The sequence below is a fragment of the Oncorhynchus keta genome, chromosome 19 (genome assembly GCF_023373465.1).
Source record: "Oncorhynchus keta strain PuntledgeMale-10-30-2019 chromosome 19, Oket_V2, whole genome shotgun sequence".
In the NCBI taxonomy this organism is placed as follows: domain Eukaryota; kingdom Metazoa; phylum Chordata; class Actinopteri; order Salmoniformes; family Salmonidae; genus Oncorhynchus; species Oncorhynchus keta.
Window position 1 is genome coordinate 30,859,629 of NC_068439.1, and position 19,573 is coordinate 30,879,201.

Genomic DNA, 19,573 nt, shown 5'->3' on the forward strand with positions numbered 1-19,573 from the left:
AACAGCTACTGTCTGTCTGCCGTCCTCTCAGTGCGGAGGACCGCTGGGGTTCAGAGGTCAGGGGTCATTTAGAGGCTCTCTAACGGAGGGGCATGGCCAAAGGGCAGGGGCCACATGGGTCTTTATAGACTGAGAGATAGAGGGCCACACCACCAGAGGGGAACACAGGGAGCAGAACAACAACAGAAACGATTTCCCCTCCATACAAATTCTATACAATTGTGTGAAAGCCATTGCTTACATCCAGTAGAAAAGCTATGAACAGTCCCTAGGTGTATCTCCTGGTGTCACTGCTTATCGTCATTAAAATGTAATAGCACTGTCTATTATAAGATACTCAAAGTGACTCATTGTCAGATAGGCAAGCGAGACAAATACAGGTGCCGATGCCATTGTTACTGTATATGTTAGTGCACTGCACTGTTACCTATGCTGTAACACATGACAAAACACACAACATCAAAGACTTAAATCTGTGATTGACATTGTATCAAAACCATTCCCTACAAAACATTACCTGAATTGTAAAATACAAATATGCGACACAGTTCTTGCAAAAATGGTGTTGTTTTTGTTGCTGGCATTCAGTTTTAAGATTTTTCATACAAATAATGTTAACTTTTATGCGGTTTGACACGTTATGATATTATTCAGACGCTAATTCTTGATCAACATGGTCTCGCTCAGGAGTCTATACATTCATTACGGTACATAAAAACCTGTATTAGAGTGAGCACTTCAATATTATCCTCAGCATCATTCTTTACAATGTTAGTTTTGTTAGTTTAGATTATAGTGTGTTTCTATTTAGCTATGTAAATACAGAATTAGGCTCTTGAACACAAACTTACTTCTTTCAAAAAGTTTATTGAGCATCAACCAAGAAGAAAAATGTAAAGGGCCTACATAAGCAGAGAAGGTTAATATGCTAATACACTATTTCTGCTCCCAGACCAATTCTACATGGTTTAACGTCTCAAGAAACGGATTATTACATTGTCTGAAAGCATTTCAGGTTTTTAAACCCCTAAAAAAAAAAATAGATTGGAATTAATTATTAAGAGCTTTACATAAAAATGTTTTGTAGCTCTTGATTTTTTTATTTTATTTTTTTACTGAAGATTTTTACACAAAAAAAAGAAGAGTATGGCCTGTGAATGTAGATTGACTAAAGGGGGGAATGAAACAGAAACGCACACGTCTACACACGTTTTAAGATAGGAATAAAACAGCTGACACTATCCACAATGATTCCACACCATGCTTGTATAAGCCCTTTAACACGAGATAACTATCATTTACAAAAGGAGATCAAACAACAATATGTATTTCAGGATCGTTCTGTTTTCTGATTGGAAAGGTTTCATTTACAAGAGGACACAATTGACCAATCACCCCCAGGAAAAAATATCTACAATACTTCACCTCTCTACAACTAAATCACTAACATATTAAAGTGACCAATCCCTCTATAACCAGGTCCATGGTATTTAGATATCTACTTGTTTAAGAGTGGGTAGATGGACTAAAATATACACATTATTCTGGTGAAAACAGTCTTGATACGATACCAGGTTTTTTCTGTTTTTAAAACCCACATTTACGATTGAGTGTTTTTATTCTAAAAAGGGAGCGTCCGTATAAAATCCATTACTTGATGACACGTCCGTGAGGGATTGTGCAGGTTGTTGCATAATCAGTTCAATATCTGGAGTAGGGCGTCTCTCTGTACACTCCCTTGGTCGTCCGTGCAGCTGGCACCTTGCCGCGATTAGTTGTCCACTCCTCCTGACCTGCTTTATAGGGAAACAACAGTAAGAAACACTTCTACACACACACTTTTGTGTAACTCAGATGTTTATGTCATTTTTACCCTGACGTCAAGAGGTTATTGGACAAAATGGTTTTGTATTTTCCTTTGCCTGGAACTGAGGTAAGTATTCAGCTATCATACTTTATTCAGCTATCATACTTTATTCAGCTATCATACTTTATTCAGCTATCATACTTTAATCAGGTATCAATCCAGTCAAAAATAGTTCAATTATGTCAAGGTTCTGTCTTCATCAGTGAACACAAATCAAGCATCATGGACTTTCTGGTCACAAAATCCTTTGAGAGTCTGATGTTGATATGGCTTATCCAACTGGAACAACAGAAGACTCCCACAGCCTCTGTAGTTCAAACAAAAAATCCACCAAGAAGCTTGTCATTCACCTAGAAGGATGCATTTAGATAATTGAAACAGAAGATCAAATAGCTACTTGAAAAGAGCCAGTGTAGTGGATCCTAGCAAAAGGGCACAATAACCATTAGCCCAAATCAGACCTCATTCAGGCCCTGTGCTGTCTATGTGCCAAGTGCCTGCTACATCGATGGCAGCCTTTGTGTGATCTCTAGCCAGCAGAGACTCATCCCCGGAGCAGAGCAGAGGCTCACAAAGAACAGTTTTTTCCCTGACATGGTCTCTGCTGGCAGCCCATAACCAATGGTTTCTAATTAAACCTGTCACCGTCTCTCTGGCACTCACTGTAGAGAGACAGTGACCAAGGTAACCTTGTGTTTAGAGATCAGCTATGTACCATCAACTCTGTTTATCATTTAAACAGCCCCTTCCTTTGAACTGTCAAACACCTCTTTATTTTGACCTGTTAGAAAGCATTTAGTGTGGCGCTGTTACCCGCTGTGTGTGTCTGTGTGTGTCTGTGTGTGTCTGTGTGTGTGCTTTGGAGGTTAGTTCTTTACACTTTTACACCAGAGTTTACACCAGAAACTTTACACCAGAGTTTACACCAGAAACTTTACACCAGAGTTTACACCAGAAACTTTACACCAGAAACTTTACACCAGAGTTTACACCAGAAACCTTACACCAGAGTTTACACCAGAAACTTTACACCAGAGTTTACACCAGAAACTTTACACCATAGTTTACACCATAAACTTTACACCAGAAACTTTACACCAGAGATACACCATAAACTTTACACCAGAGTTTCTTGCCACATTATTCCTGTGTGTTAATCTGCATTGCAAATATGAATATGAATAAGCTCTTCTTTCAGTTAAAATAACAACAATTAGGTGTTAACTTACATTTGTAGTGTGTATTATACTAGTGTGTGCATTATACACATGTTTTTTTGCATATCCCACTTCCCCTGAGACAGCCTCACAGCCAGGGATCAGCCATCATTGACAGTGACCCAGGAGCAATGAAAGTTAAGTGCCTTGCTCAAAGGCACATCGACAGATGTTTCACCTAGTCAGATCGGAGATTCGAACGAGTGACCTTCGGTTACAAGCCCAAAGCTCTTACAGGCTCCTAGGCTACCTGCCCTATGTTATGGTCAATTACAAAGTTATCATGGATCAAAGAACATATACTGTAAGTCCTTCATGTTGCAGATAGTGTCTCAGTCTGGTGACAACTGTATACATTTACTGTGAAGTGCTGTAAGAGTTGACTGCCAAAGCAAGAGGAGACCTGGGTAATGAGGTGACATTAACAGGAACTTTAACAGGAACCATACAGTGCTCAAGTCATTACACCAGAAAATAAAACTATGGTTAAAGCTACATTAGAAAACCAGACGTCAAGGCATATCAGTTACTCTATCACTCATGGTTTATGTACGAATACAGACGAGGCATTGTGTAGACGTAGCCATGCCCCGCTTTATAGAATTACTGTGTCTTTATCAGACATCCCCCAACCTTTATAATAACAGAATTGTATTTGACATGGTCAGAAAAATGAGCACTGTCCATATGGAGTTGCGTAAAAGAGGTCTAATTCAGTTGTGAAACAGAATAATCATTCAGCAATTACTTTACCATTATATTGACAAAGAGCATGTCTCATGTTATCCCATCACCTGGCACCCTGAATAATACTAATGATACATCTACAACAAATGTGTCCCAAAACTGTATGTGGCGCCGACTCAGGGAAATTACATTGCATGTGGGTTCGGAAACCCTTAGAGTCAACTGACGAACCGGTGCGTCAATCTACATAACATAAGAAAAAAATCCCCTTCAAAATCCGTCAGTTGAAACTAAAGATATCCGTCTCAATCTACCGCATCTGCTGATATAGCAGATCCACATCTGCAGTGAAAGGTGGCAGAGCTGTGTTTGCCCATGAAACAAGACACAGGTCTTCTCACAAAAACATCAGTCGCTTCCGAACTGTTTTACCTACCTATTTTGACCTCTCTATGGAAAGGCTAGACTCTCACCAACACAATGGTATTTCGCTCTACAACCCCCACACAAGTGTCAGGAGACTTCTCTGAAGAAGATACAGTCTATGTGCCAACTTCTGTTTGTAGTGTCCGAACCGTTTGGGCTACAAACTAATGTGAACCCACTGTGGAAAAGGGGAGATTCTCAGAAACACAATGGTGCTCTACATTTTGCTTTATGACCCCCACAAGTGTCACGGGACTCGTCTGAAGGTAACAGGCACCGGAGGATGAAGATAGTTTTGTGCCTACCCAAAAAGAGGTTAAACATGTGTAATAATAATAATATATATATATATATTTCCTGAGCTTTCTTATATCTCCTAGCTACAGGACAAACACTTCACTTCATTAACACCATGTGTTATTCAGTGCATTTACAACATGTTATTCAGTGTGTTTCTCTGGGTTATGGTGTTGTAATGAAACAGAAGGGAGCAGGTTTCGAACCCTCCACCTTCGAGCCTGAGGTCCTGTGCGCAATCGACTGTGCCGCAAAAGCGGCAGAGTCGACTTCCGGGCTTTTAAACCCAGGGTCGTTACACTACTCCCTCCTTTCTTATAAACCCAGGGTCGTTACACTACTCCCTCCTTTCTTATAAACCCAGGGTCGTTACACTACTCCCTCCTTTCTTATAAACCCAGGGTCGTTACACTACTCCCTCCTTTCTTATAAACCCAGGGTCGTTACACTACTCCCTCCTTTCTTATAAACCCAGGGTCGTTACACTACTCCCTCCTTTCTTATAAACCCAGGGTCGTTACACTACTCCCTCCGTTCTTATAAACCCAGGGTCGTTACACTACTCCCTCCTTTCTTATAAACCCAGGGTCGTTACACTACTCCCTCCTTTCTTATAAACCCAGGGTCGTTACACTACTCCCTCCTTTCTCATAAACCCAGGGTCGTTACACTACTCCCTCCTTTCTTATAAACCCAGGGTCGTTACACTACTCCCTCCTTTCTTATAAACCCAGGGTCGTTACAGTAGTAAAGGCCAAATTCAATATCTTATCAAATACTTTCCTTCTTATTTTTTTTATACCTAAAGGGGTCCAAAAATTCAAACTCAAATAGCTAAATGAGCCATAATGTGACCATCTTTAAACAATTCCAGATGTCAGCTAAGAACCCCCCTTTAAGAATTAACAGCATTCAAACTGCTGACGAACAGAGAACCACATTGAACAAGACAGTATTCATTTCAACAACATTTTATATGTTAATAAAGCAGTTAGTAACTCACCGTATGACTCATATGATTCCTCACCATTATCGTGTCCGTACTCATAATAATCGTCTGAGCTGTGCAAGGAAAGAAAGAGGAGATATGCATCAGAATCGCTTTTTAACAATCAAATGACACGCCCGGGCCTTTTCTTAATAGAGAACAATAGAGGTTGCGGTTTCTACAACACACAGCCATCAAATCATTACCTGGAATGTGAATGACATGAACTGTTCGGGAAAGTGAAGTAATGTCAACGTGAGAAAATGATGTGCAGAATTGATGTACCGTTCCGCTGTATGTAATCATAAAGATATACTCTACATGGCATTACAAACATACGCAAAAGGTCCATACAGAATGTTTCTTTCATAACTATGCCTTCCCTCTCTTAGAGGATGGCTGTGTCCATCCCCCCATATCCTGTCCCATAACAGAGGATATGGAGATATACTGTATATGAGAGATGGCACCTGTAATGAAAAATAAAACGGCTGTCTTGAATTGTGGTTCATTTCTTTGCTATTCTTTATTTATTTCTCAGCGGTGCCCGTTGACTTGCTGACAGAACAATCGTGTGCTGGCATCATTCAGTATCAGACCTATCATTCAGACCCAGAAAGGTAATTCATCATAAAGCTGCCATAGAGCCGACACTGGCGGCCCATCACAGCTGAGTGTGTCCACCCCCCCTTCCCACCCCCAGCCATTATCACCTTGGCTGATAATGGAGAACAGCAGAACCAAGCAAAAATGGCCCCAGCCATTATCACCTTAGCTGCTGTAGGTTCATCTACTTCAGTCGATCTATAAAAACACAGCCTCTTAGCTATACAATTGTAATGCTATACCCCTGAAAGAAGCGAAATATGAGAACTGATTCACACTGACACGTAGCATCTGTTCAGTCAGTTGTAATGATGAATTGCATATCATCAACTTGTAACTCGTAACATAGTTAACTCATCTCTTTGTATTCCTAGGCATTACTAATCAAGCTCTGCACAAACATACATCAATGGCGCACACAGATTATCGTATTATCACGTTCATTATTAGAATATCACTTACAATTCTGTATTAATATCAGTGTTGTATTCGGGGCGGCAGGTAGCCTAGTTGTTAGAGTGTTGGGCCAGCCAGTAACCGAAAAGTTGCTAGATCGAATCCCCGAGCTGACAAGGCAAAAATCTGTTGTTCTGCCCCTGAACAAGGCAGTTAGCCCACTGTTCCTAGGCCGTCATTGTAAATAAGAATTTGTTCATATCTGACTTGTCTAGTTAAAATAAGGTTAAAAAAACTGTAGTGGTAAAAAAAAGTAGGTAATGGGTAAGCTATCAACTCCAGTGGGTGATGGAGATAAGAACAAACAACCACCAATACGCATGAACTGTATAATTTGCATTATGATGGCATTTTAATGTAGTTCTATATGGAAGATAGGAGATGTTCATATTGAAACATATCTTCTTTTTTTTGTTCCTAACTTGTTTGATGAGAAAGTTATTATGAGAACTTAGTAGCGTATTTTTTTGCTCCTGCTGAGGTAAGCTCCGAATAACGTTAGCTTCCTACTTCATCCCTCTAGCTGGCTAAGTAATATTAGCCAGAGCCCTTCATAAGTCTCTGCCGCCAGCTAGCCTACTCGAGCCGACTTCCTCGACCTGTGCCGCGAGGGGGCAGAGCTAGCCATTTGAGAGAGTGGTGAATGTGCTGCTAAAAAGGCAAATCCGGGAGGCAGATATGGGGAACGCAGTGGAACATAACGAACAAACCCCTGTTCATGATTCCACTCGTTCGCAAAGATGCAGGCGAACTCAGTCAGATCAAGAATATACGTTTTGATCAATGCTGGGGGCAATATTTCGATTACATTGATTTTGTTTATTGTGTACAAAATATATATTAGTGTTACTACAGTACAATAGGTCTGTGACAGGGGCACTTCTCCTCTCCTCTCTTTGGCTTAGTGCTGGAGGTGACACTACAGGCCCATATATACACCAGATCAACACAGAAGGTTGACGTTTATGATTTTCTCATTTCAAAGCACTTAATCATTATTAAACTTTGATTGACAGCATGTTTTTTGGGGGGGTGGGGGACTAAAAAGCTGACATGAACAATTGAAAATCATGTAAGGGGACAGAGGGGGAAAAACGTCCATTGTTGTGGATCTATAAACGTCTGCTTGAGACATTGTCCAGAGAAGGCATTCATGTTGGGTTTCTTCCCCGGGGAGATCATTGACTTGGCATGAAGATTGCATTGCTCACACAGCTCATGACTCAACCAGTGAACAATAACAGCAGAAACAAAGGCAGCCTTTTTCCTCTTATCCAAACTGGATCCCTGCTAAGATGTGAGTGATTATTTATGCTCTGTGTCCACAAAGAGAAGCCAGGCGTTGTTATTCAGAGTGTGATGTTTTCCAATCAACCCTCACAGCAGAGGTACCACTGTGAGACTTTCACTGGTGTCCAGCTGCTAATATATACCTGACACCACTCATCATGGCTTTAGAGAGAAAACCAGAGAAAGAGAGAGAGAGAGTGTGAGAGAGAGATAGATAGAGGGAGAGAGAGAGCGATAGAGAGAGTGAGTGTGAGAAATATATATAGAGAGAGTAACAGAGAGAGAGAAAAGGAGAGGGAAAGGGACAAGGAGAGAGAGAGCAAGAGAGAGAAAGAGATGCAACAAATGAATGCATGTTCTCTCTTTATACGTGTCTTGTACACTGTGAAACACCTGACAGGGTTTGTGGTAATTTGTTTTCACACCATGTCTCAACACTGGGGTGTATTCTTCCCAGAGCGGAACCCCTCTGAATACACACTCAACTACAAACCGTTCTGCTAAAACGCCCTGGGAATCTGAGGGGCTAAACAAGCGTCTCATCCTTCCTGTTGGTGTAAAGCTAAAGCCTACGAGGACAAATAACGGCAGTTAGGTCCTCAGAGAGCTGCCAAGTTAAAGCTTTCCCCCTTTAAAACGACGAGAGGAGGACTCCCAAAGCTGTTAGGCACTTCTAATTTCTGGGATGACATTTTGTCAATATCCTCACACCTTTTCTCCTCTATTACCCTGGTCTGGTCAGTGAGTCCTCAGGCCTCAGGTACGTCCTGAAGGGCAACGATCCAGGTGAAACTAACTGCTCATGCGCCTTTCAAGTAAAATACAGGCTGCATCCCAAATGGCACAGTCAAATGTCTCATAGCACTTTTATAGTGGCCCTTTGTAGCTCAGTTGGTAGAACGGTAGCATAGTGGTTTCAATTCCTGGGACCACCCATACATAAAATGCATGCGCGCATGACTGTAATTTGCTTTGGATAAAAGAGATTGCTAAATCACACGTATTAGAAACCATCCATCAACACTTTATAAATAGTCACTAATGGAGTAAACACGATGCTGGGAACGAGTCAGGGACTGAAACAATCCCGACGTACCCAACTGAATTCATTTTTTATGTTGTTTTAATCACAAGCAAACTCTGTAAACATTCCTTAACAGCTAATGATAGAGCAGAGCAAGGAGAAACCCAGAGCAATCTGTCTTAAAGTGCTGGCTGGCCTTGACCTTGATAAATGAACACCCATAGCGCCCATTAGCTAACCCTGTCTCGTGATCAGGAATGAGGGAATCTGACTCCAGACCTGCTCGTCTACAGGTATACCTACTGCCTGGCTCTCAGTTTTACAGATATGTCTATAAATGGCTGATCTTAAGTAGTGATTTTGCCATTTGCGCCGCCACTAAACAGAAGGTGGTGTTACATCTGAATGATGTAGTACTCGTCCCTGGTGGACTTTGCTTTCTTACACAGCCATTACTCTTCTGTTGCTCTGTGATAAACCTGCAGAGATATGCTAGGACATTTAGAGAGGATTCAGAGGTACTGAGAAGAACAATCTATAATCAGCAGAGAAGACACTAAATATTTCATAGGTTTTCCAAACAAGAGGAAGACCATTCAACATCATATTCAACAGGGTTTCCTCATACATTTCATGCAAATATAAGGGGCATTTTGATAGCAAGACAACTTCATTCATATTGGGGTGGCAGGTAGCCTAGTGGTTAGAGCATTCGGCCAATACCCGAAAGGTTGCTGGATTAAATCCCCGAGCTGACAAGGTATAAATCTGTTGTTCTTCCCCTGAATTAGGCAATTAACCCATTGTTCCCTGGTTGGCCGTCTATAAGAATTTGCTCTTAACTGACTTGCGTGGTTATATAAATAAAAATATTGACACATTTTAGAGTAGGTACAGTATGTATTTTGTAGTTCATGGATTAAGGCTCTGGAAAATACAGCAAAATTACCAAAAAAGACAAAAATAGATCAAATATAACACAAAAGGAACTGGACTTGGGAGAATGTGTCCTGTATATTATCCAAAAAGAGGTGGGTGTAATTGAAATTGAAAACTCCCTCAGGAAAATGCTGTTGATTGCTTGTCTCAGCAGCTGATTGCGAAGGCAATCTGCACTGTTGGACCCTTGCTGCGCTGTTACAAAGACGGACTGAATGGTAAACGTCATGGATTTACATAATGTGTGACTATAATCATCTGCTTTGTCTGAATTTGACCCCCCCATGGTAATCAACTTATCGATGGTCAATCAATGTTCAGCAGTCAGGCCTACTGCATTTAAAGTCACCTCAGGTTCAGATTGTCTTGGTCAACGGAGGTGACTGCAATGTTAATACAACCCAAGCATGTAGACTGAGGTCGCATCCCAAATGGCATGCTATATGACACCCTATGACACCCAATAGTGTATTACTTTTGACTAGGGTGCATAGGGCTCTGGTCAAAATAAGTGCATTATATAGAGAATAGGTTTCCATTTGAGATTCACCCTCAGTGCTTCATCATGTTCTCGGCTGTGCAATAAACTGATATCATCCCAAGAACGTCTGGAATCTCTCCAAAACAGCACCTGAGACAGCAACAAAAAAAATACTTGTTTGGCATTACAAAACTAAAATATCTCTAGTGTTGAAGCAAATTAGCCTGACAAAACTAAAATATCTCTAGTGTTGAAGCAAATTAGCCTGACAAAACTAAAATATCTCTAGTATTGAAGCAAATTAGCCTGACAAAACTAAAATATCTCTAGTGTTGAAGCAAATTAGCCTGACAAAACTAAAATATCTCTAGTGTTGAAGCAAATTAGCCTGACAAAACTAAAATATCTCTAGTGTTGAAGCAAATTAGCCTGACAAAACTAAAATATCTCTAGTGTTGAAGCAAATTAGCCTGACAAGACTAAAATATCTCTAGCGTTGAAGCAAATTGCTTGTCAAAAACAAAACATTACATACTGCTGAGAACTAAATTAGAACTATGTTGAATTGATAAAATATGCAGGTAAAGTAATTATACAAAGTACCCATCTGAGAACTGCATGACCTCTGGTTTTTAGATAGAAAACCATACAATTCTGCTGAACTGAGCAAGTCAGTTAAGAACAAATTCTTATTTACAATGACGGCCTACCCTGGCCAAACACAGACGATGCTGGGCCAATTGTGCGCCGCCCTATGGGAGTCCCAATCACAGCCGGATGTGATTCAGCCTGAATTCGAACCAGGGACTGTAGTGTTGCCTGTTGCACTGAGATGTAGTGCCTTAGACCGCTGCACCACTCAGGTACTTTACACAACTATATCCAAGATGGCGTAGCAGTCGGCGTGTGTTTGTCTTGTCCCGTGTTAATAGTCTATAAATAGTCTGTTTTTCATTTTTCCCGTATATATTTTAATCTCACATTCCATCTACGAACTAAATATACTTTCCTGCAACCCGCCTCAACCAATGTGGTACAGATCTGCTATTTTTTATACCTTATAACTGGAACCTCCATCGAGCTTGCCAGCAAACTAGCTACTAGTCATTGTTAGCCAATGCTAGCAGTCTTCACCGTTAGCTCAGTTACCAGCCAGCTTGAGCTCAGATAATTATCTGCCAGTCTGCACAGCGCAATATAAACTAAGAGCATATCAGACTGCCTTTCTCTACCACATCACCGGATACCTGCCGCAAGCTCTGGACCATTACACTGGATCATTGCAGCTAGCTAGCTGCAACCTAGTGGCTATTGTTGGCTAACAGAGCCCCGCTGATCCATCATGACTGGGTTGCCGACGTAATCATCCGATCTGGTTTCAACAGGCAATTCTGTTGCGATGTTGCCGAAGACCAATCTGCTATCCCCGGCCCGCTAGCTTTCTGACCTCTGTGTCTCCCGCTTGCCTAGCGTAATAGCGACTACCGAACGGCTCCCTGACTCACCTGTTACTGCTCATTGGACGCTATGATCACTCGGCTACACAGCTGATGCCTGCTGGACTGTTCATTAACACTGCACCTCGAACTCAGGTCCTGTGTGTGCCTAACTGATCCTCTCTACCCATTCATCTCCATTTACCCGTTGTTGTTTTGTTTTTTTGGTACCCTTCCCAAGATCTGTACCTCGACACAATCCTTTCTCAGAGCTCTACAGACAATTCCTTCGACCTCATGGCTTGGTTTTTGCTCTGACATGCACTGTCATATGTGGGACCTTATATAGATAGGTGTGTGTCTTTCAAAATCATATCCAATCAATTGAATGTAACACGGGTGGACTCGAATCAAGTTGTAGAAAAATCTCAAGGATGATCAATGGTAACAGGATGCACCTGAGCTCAATTTCGAGTTTCATAGCAAAGTGTCTGAATACTTATGTAAATCAGTTATTTCAGTGTTTTAATTTTAATACATTTGCGGGGATGTCTAAAGACCTGTTTTTGCTTTGTCATTATGGGGTAGTGTGTGTATTTTTCGGATGATGTTTTGTTTGTTTGGTCCATTTTGGAGTGGGGCTGTTCCGTGGTGGGATGTGGGGAAAGTCAAGGGGTCTGAATGCGTTCCGAAGGTATTGTATCTGTAATCTGATTACAATATGTTTGCTGGTAACATAACCGATTACAGTAACAGTTCTTTGTAATCAGATTACATGTAACTGATGACATGTAATCACTTCCTCCCCAAACCCGGGAATATGAGTTGTGTTTCTCAGTGTGTGTCAATGCTTTCTGCCTTGCTCTGGTCGGTTGTTATGGGTTTTCCTAAATGTTTCGTCACACCACTAAATTGTCTCAGTGTGTATGTGTGTGTGTACAGTATGTGTGTGTGAATATGTGTGTGTTTGTGTTTATACTCCCTGAGCAGTTACAGCTGATTGGGCTGCAGCGGATTCTGTCGTTCATTAAAAATGTTAAATATATATACAGTATTTAAAAAAAAATACATCTGAAATTTCCCTCCCCAACTACAACATTTTCTGTCAAGACAGATCTGCCGTAGGGGGTGGAGTTGCAATCTACTTCAGAGATAGCCTGCAAAGTTCTGTTTTTACTATCCAGGTCTGTGCCCAAAAAGTTTGAGCTTCTACTTTTAAAAATCAACCTTTCCAGAAATAAGTTTCTCACTGTTGCCGCTTGTTATAGACACCCCTCAGCCCCCAGCTGTGTCCTGGACACCATATGTGAATTGATTGCCCCCCATCTATCTTCAGCGTTCGTACTGTTAAGTGACCTAAACTGGGATATGCTTAACACCCCAGCCATCCTACAATCTAAGCTAGATGCCCTCAATCTCACACAAATTATCAAGGAACCCACTAGGTACAACCCTAAATCTGTAAACATGGGCATCCTCATAGATATCATCCTAGCCAACTTCCCCTCCAAATACACCTCTGCTGTCTTCAACCAGGATCTCAGCGATCACTGCCTCATTGCCGGCGTCCGTAATGGGTCCGCGGTCAAACGACCACCCCTCATTCCTGTCAAATGCTCCCTAAAATACTTCAGTGAGCAGGCCTTTCTAATCGACTTGGCCTGGGTATCCTAGAAGGATATAGACCTCAACACGTCAGTAGAGGATGCCCGGTTGTTCTTTAAAAGTGCTTCCTCACCATCTTAAATAAGCATACCTCATTCAGATAATGTAGAACTAAGAACAGATATAGCCCCTGGTTCACTTGACTGCCCTTGACCAGCACAAAAATGCCCTGCGGCGTACTGCATTAGGATCGAATAGCCCCCGCGATATGCAAATTTTCATGGAAGTCAAGAACCAATATACAGAGTCAGTTAGGAAACCAAAGGCTAGCTTTTTGAAACAGAAATTTGCATCCTGCAGCATTCATTCCAAAAAGTTTTGGGACACTGTGGAGTCCATGGAGAATAAGAGCACCTCCTCCCAGCTGCCCACTGCAGTAAGGCTAGGAAACACTGTCCCCACCGATAAATCTACGATAATCGAGAATTTCAATGAGCATTTTTCAACGGCCGGCCATGCATTCCAGCTGGCTACCCCTACCCCAAACAACAGCTCTGCAACTTGCTCAAGATCCCCCCCATTCTCCTTCACCCAAATCCAGATAGCTGATGTTCTGAAAGAGCTGCAAAGTCAGGACCCCTACAAATCAGCTGGGCTAGACAATCTGTACCCTCTCTTTCTAAAATTATCCTCCACAAATGTTGCAACGCGTATTACCAGCCTGTTCAACCTCTCTTTCGTATTGTCTGAGATCCCTAAAGATTGGAAAGCTGCTGCAGTCATCCCCATCTTCAAAGGGGGAGACACTCTAGACCCAAACTGTTACACACCTATATCCATCCTGCCCTGCCTTTCTAAAGTCTTCGAAAGCCAAGTTAACAAACAGATCACCGACCATTTTGGATTCCATCGTACCTTCTCCGCTATGCAATCTAGTTTCCGAGCTGGTCATGGGTGCACCTCAGCCACGCTCAATCAAGGTCCTAAACGATATCATAACCGCCATCGATAAAAGACAGTACTGTGCAGCCGTCTTCATCGACCTGGCCAAGGCTTTCGACTCTGTTAATCACTGCATTCTTATCGGAAGACTCAATGAAATAAGAAATGAAATAACACTCTGATCCAAACCGACCTTGCTTTCACAAATGACTGCCTTGCCTGGTTCACCAACTACTTCTCAGATAGAGTTCAGTGTGTCAAATCGGAGGGCCTATTGTCCAGACCTCTGGCTGTGTCTATGGGTGTGCCACGCATTCAATTGTTGGGCCGGCTCTTTTCTCTGTATACATCAATGATGTCGTTCTTGCTGCTGGTGATTCTACACTCCTCAACACTCCTTCCGTGGCCTCCAACTGCTCTTAAATGCTAGTATAATTAAATGCATGCTCTTCAACGATCGCTGTCCGCACCCGCCTGCCCGACTAGCATCACTACTCTGGATGGTTCTGACTTAGAATATGTGGACAACTACCATTACCTATGTGTCTGGTTAGACTGTAAACTCTCCTTCCAGAATCACATTAAGCATCTCCAATCCAAAATTAAGTCTAGAATCGGCTTCCTATTTCGCAACAAAGACTCCTTCACTCATGCTGCCAAACATACCCTCGTAAAACTGACTATCCTACCAATCCTTGACTTTGGCATTTACAAAATAGCCTCCAACACTCTACTCAGCAAATAGGATGTAGTCTATCACAGTGCCATCCGTTTTGCCACTAAAGCCCCTAAAGCCCCACTACTGCGACCTGTAGTCTCTGACGCTGGAGACTTATATCTCCCTCATTAACTATAAGTATCAGCTGTAAATAGCCCACCCAACTACCTCATCCCCATATTGTTTTGTTTTTTTGCTCTTTTGCACCCCAGTATCTCTACTTGCACATCATCATCTGCACATATATAATTCCAGTGTTAATGATACATTGTAATTACTTCGCCACTACGGCCTATTTATTGCCTTACCTCCCTAATCTTACTACATTTGCACACAGTGTATATAGATTTTTCTGTTGTGTTATTGACTGCACGTTTGTTTATCCCATGTGTAACTGGAATACCTGGTGAAATAATGGTGAAATAAAAATAAAAAACAACTGATCCACACCTTTAGTGGTCTACATTGGTACTTCTGTTCACATACTGTTGGTGGACGACCCACCAAGACTTGCCATTCGGACATCCATTACTGTTCTCTCCTCTGTACTCTCTTACCTCAGCATGGCTCTCCCCTTTGCTGCTATCTCTACAAGTCCCCTGTGCTCTGTGCTACCTCTTACCTCCACGCTTGTCTCTTGAATTGAGTTTTACAGCTGTTCCTAGGGGATGTGTCTGCCCTTTAAAACACTGTCACAGCTACCCCTGTAACCGCGGCCCTCCTCCCTGTAACCACGGCCCTCTGGGAGCAGCCTGACGGCCCAGGGTCGGTATTCAGCCGAAAGGGACGGGAAAGGGAAGATGCGAGGGGCCACTGTAGTCTTATAGGTGTCAGGAATGAAATAACACTCTGATCCAAACCGACCTGTGTGAGTGTCCATCCTCTGGATGACCTCACCCAGCGTCCAGCAGTCGCAATACAGAGCAACACCTGTCATTCTCCTCATTTACATACAGGGAGATCACCTCCTATCACTAACACAATGAAAGTGATTCTCCTCATTTACATACAGGGAGATCACCTCCTATCGCTAACACAATGAAAGTGATTCTCCTCATTTACCTACAGGCAGAACACCTCCTATCACTAACACAATGAAAGTGATTCTCCTCATTTACCTACAGGGAGATCACTTCCTATCAATGAAACTGATTCTCCCCCAGTCTCTCTATTTATCTGACCTTCCACCTGCTTAATAATACCCACCCACCCACCTACCTACCTACCTACCTACCTACCTACCTACCTACCTACCTACCTACCTACCTACCTACCTACCTTCAGTTAACTCTCCAGAGACTTAGCCCTTTGCCAGTGTTTTAATAATTAGGTTGTGTTGGGTCGATCAACGATTGTGCTCCCATATCAGACATGATTTTAAGTTATGTACACAGTAGGTCCCTCAGGACCTCTGGCCCTGGCCTTTTAACTATCCCAAAGCCTAGGACCAAGAGGCATGGAGAGACAGCCTTTAGTTATTATGCCATCAGCCTTTGGAATAGCCTGCCAGGGAACCTGAGGGAGGGCCAAAACTGTGGACATATTTAAAAGTGGTCTTAAAACGCATATTTTTAAGCTTAGCTTTTCCTTAGGGTGCTTTTAAGTCATTCCATTTTGTCGTTATTTTATTTTCTATCTTATGTTTGTTGTGCAGTAAATATTTCAGCTTTTATTTTCATAGTTTTTTATTATTGCGTTCCATTCCATGTCTGAAATGTGCTGCATAAATAAAGCTTGATTTGATGATTTGATTTGGGTTAGTGTATTAAATGCTGTAGAAAGAGGCTATGATGGAGCTCATACAGATTGACTGCTCTTGTGCTGAACCTGAAGCTGCCATGGATGTCATGCTGATCTGGCGTTCCAAAATGTTCCCGAAGGCTTTCCCTGTCTTCTGAAATATGCAAATGTCTCCAAGTTGAGAAGAACCGGTAACAGTGTCATGTTTCAAGGTTGTGAACTGTTCATTTTTTCCTTTGAACGTGAATCTACTACATTCATGTTGACTAAATATGATTTTTTTTTTTAAATGTTTAGGCTATTATCAGCAATAACGATTTGAAAACAGGTTGCATGTCTTGTATTTAGTAGGAATAATATGTCCATCTCAATCATCTCTACTGTATAATAGACATACTGTGTCACATATTCCCAAAACAAACTGTCCAGAATCGCTGCCCAGTTTCCCACCAGGCATAGGGCTGATATCATACTGGAGACACTGGAGAAACCAATGGTCGTAAAAATCTCTGCTTGTTATCCTGCAGCTAGTGAAGTCCTGCCTGCCTGCCTTCCTGCCACCCAGCCAGGGATCTAACATGGTGGCTGTGCTTTGAGCTCCTCAGGCTCTGTGAGACATTGTTAGGGAGACGTCTTGTCCATGGATCCAGTCTAACACTCCCTTGGGCCCTTCGCTGCTCCAGCCCTGCTACCGCTCTGACCTGCTCAGGCTGAGTTTGGGCTCCGGGCTAAAACAGGGCTGCACCTTTTTGTTCATCAACAGATCTAAATTGTATGACCTTAAAAAGGAAATGTGCTGTACCGTATGCACGATGCACTGCAGTGTTGGTTGAACTGTACACGCTGGCTCTGTAGTGTGGGAAATTAATGCTTTAGAAAACAAGTCGAAAGTGCGAAAATGGTTCATGTTCAGATGTCCTTTCAATTTAATTGCCTGCTGTTAGATGTAGTAGGATAACTATGTTATAGTATATTAAAATATTCATATGTACATACACTGAGTGTACAAAACATTAGGAGCACCTGCTCTTTCCATGACATAGATTGACCAGGTGAATCCAGGTGAAAGCTATGATCTCTTATTGATGTCACTTGTTAAATCCACCTCAATCAGTGTAGATGAAGGGGAGGAGACATGTTAAAGAAGGATTTTTAAGCCTTCAGACAATTGAGACTGGGATTGTGTATGTGTGCCATTCAGAGGGTGAATGGGCAAGACAAAATATTTAGGTGCCTTTGAACGGGGTATGGTAGTAGGTGCCAGGCGCACCGGTTTGTGTCAAGAACTTCAACGCTGCTACAGTTGGTTTTTCCACAATTGTGGTGGTTCTGGGGACAAACGGGGGAGGGGGTGCATCTCAATATTAGGAAGGTGTTCTTAATGTTTGGTGTACTCCGTGTATACAGTACCTTGATATCTTTGCGCTATGCTACAGGGTATCATCCCCATGCATTGTTAAGGGCTGCTAGCGTCTATGATGCTTTTCCTCTACAGATGAAAGAAGAAATCAAAGGGTCTCGTCTGGTTAACAATATCTCTTCATAATCAACTGTCCTATGAAATAGGGTTTACTTTTTATGAAAAATAATAATTGGTTTATGAGGAACTAAAAAGATGACTAGTGTGTTCAGAAAGCAAGGAGGGTACTGTACTGTACATATTCATTTATACCCACTGAGAGTCAATAGTCATCCTGAGTGTATATGTAAGTCGCTCTGGATAAGAGCGTCTGCTAAATGACTTAAATGTAAATGTAAATGTATATAGAGCAGACTGGTTGCAGTGTTCTAAGAAATTACAAGAGATCTTTGCTTGTATCGTGTACATGATAAACAATCAAAGCTCAAAATAAAAATAAATACTCTTGAGCCAGTTCTGAGACGTATAAAGAAATAAGTCAACAAAGATATGTAAATAAACAGAATAGTGTGCCTCAGGAGGAAGATGATGTAAAGTATGGAGGCCCATTAGTCAGCCCATGGGTGCATCTAAAACGGCACCCTATTCCATATAGTGTACTACTTTTGTAATGCACTACTTTTGACAAGAGCCCTATGGACCCTGGTCAAAAGTAGTGCACTATAAAAGGAATATGGTGCCATTTGGGACTCACACCCATCTCTAGCCAGAAAATAGATCTCAGAATCTCTTTGAGTCTAGCATCAGGCCTCTGGGCAGAACATGCACACACACATAATCCACCCAGCCTCTACATGATGGACTCCATTTTTCCTTCTGCCTTAAGCCTCTGTGATTATTCACCAGGCTCCTTTTAAAACAAATGGCTGCAAATAGACACCAGGGTTCTAAGAGGCAGGGAGGCTTTAATATGTACCCCTCAGTCTCTGAGGAACTGCATAGAGGGGTGAGAAAGAGAAAGGGGGAGAGAGAGAAGCAGATACTTTAGCCCTAACAGAGAGTGTGTGAGAGATGGATGCCGCCTGGCCTGGGCGACATATATCCTGACACCGACACAAAAGAAAACATCAACCATGCCTCCTCACAAAGCAGGGGACAGTCTAATATGTTATTTTTTCTTTCTCCCCCCCACCACCACACATAGCTGCCTCTAATGCAATTTTTGACATCTTAAGTGCAGCAACAATCAGGCCCTCTTTGAAACTGCCCATGCACGCAGAAAATACAGAATAGAGGAGAGGTGGGAAGATGGTGTGACAGCAGTAGGGATGCTTCCCAAATGGTGCCCAATTCTAAATTTAGTGTGCTACTTTTGACCAGAGAGAGTCAAAAGTAGTGCGCTATATGTGGAATATGGTGCCAATTGGGACGCATCCCAGATGCAGGACCGATAAAAGAGTGTCCTTTGACCTTAAGTGACATGGTGAAAGTAAT

The 19,573-nt window shown here is 42.1% G+C and overlaps 1 protein-coding gene across 2 annotated transcripts in view; it reads right to left on the reverse strand.

Moving 5' to 3' along the window:
• Positions 1–853: 853 nt before the first annotated feature.
• The window catches only part of LOC118397731 (KH domain-containing, RNA-binding, signal transduction-associated protein 3-like), a 236,990-nt gene continuing 218,270 nt past the window's right edge, over positions 854–19,573 (reverse strand). Inside the window, exons 8-9 of one of the 2 annotated variants that reach the window (XM_052470270.1) lie at positions 5,498–5,556; positions 854–1,793 (exon numbers count right to left, since the gene is read on the reverse strand). In XM_052470270.1, the coding sequence (XP_052326230.1) occupies positions 1,702–1,793; positions 5,498–5,556 (151 nt within the window). In that variant the 3' untranslated portion in view covers positions 854–1,701. Of the gene's footprint in view, positions 1,797–5,497; positions 5,557–19,573 lie in introns of both variants that reach the window. The other variant, XM_052470269.1, reaches the window with a different exon arrangement.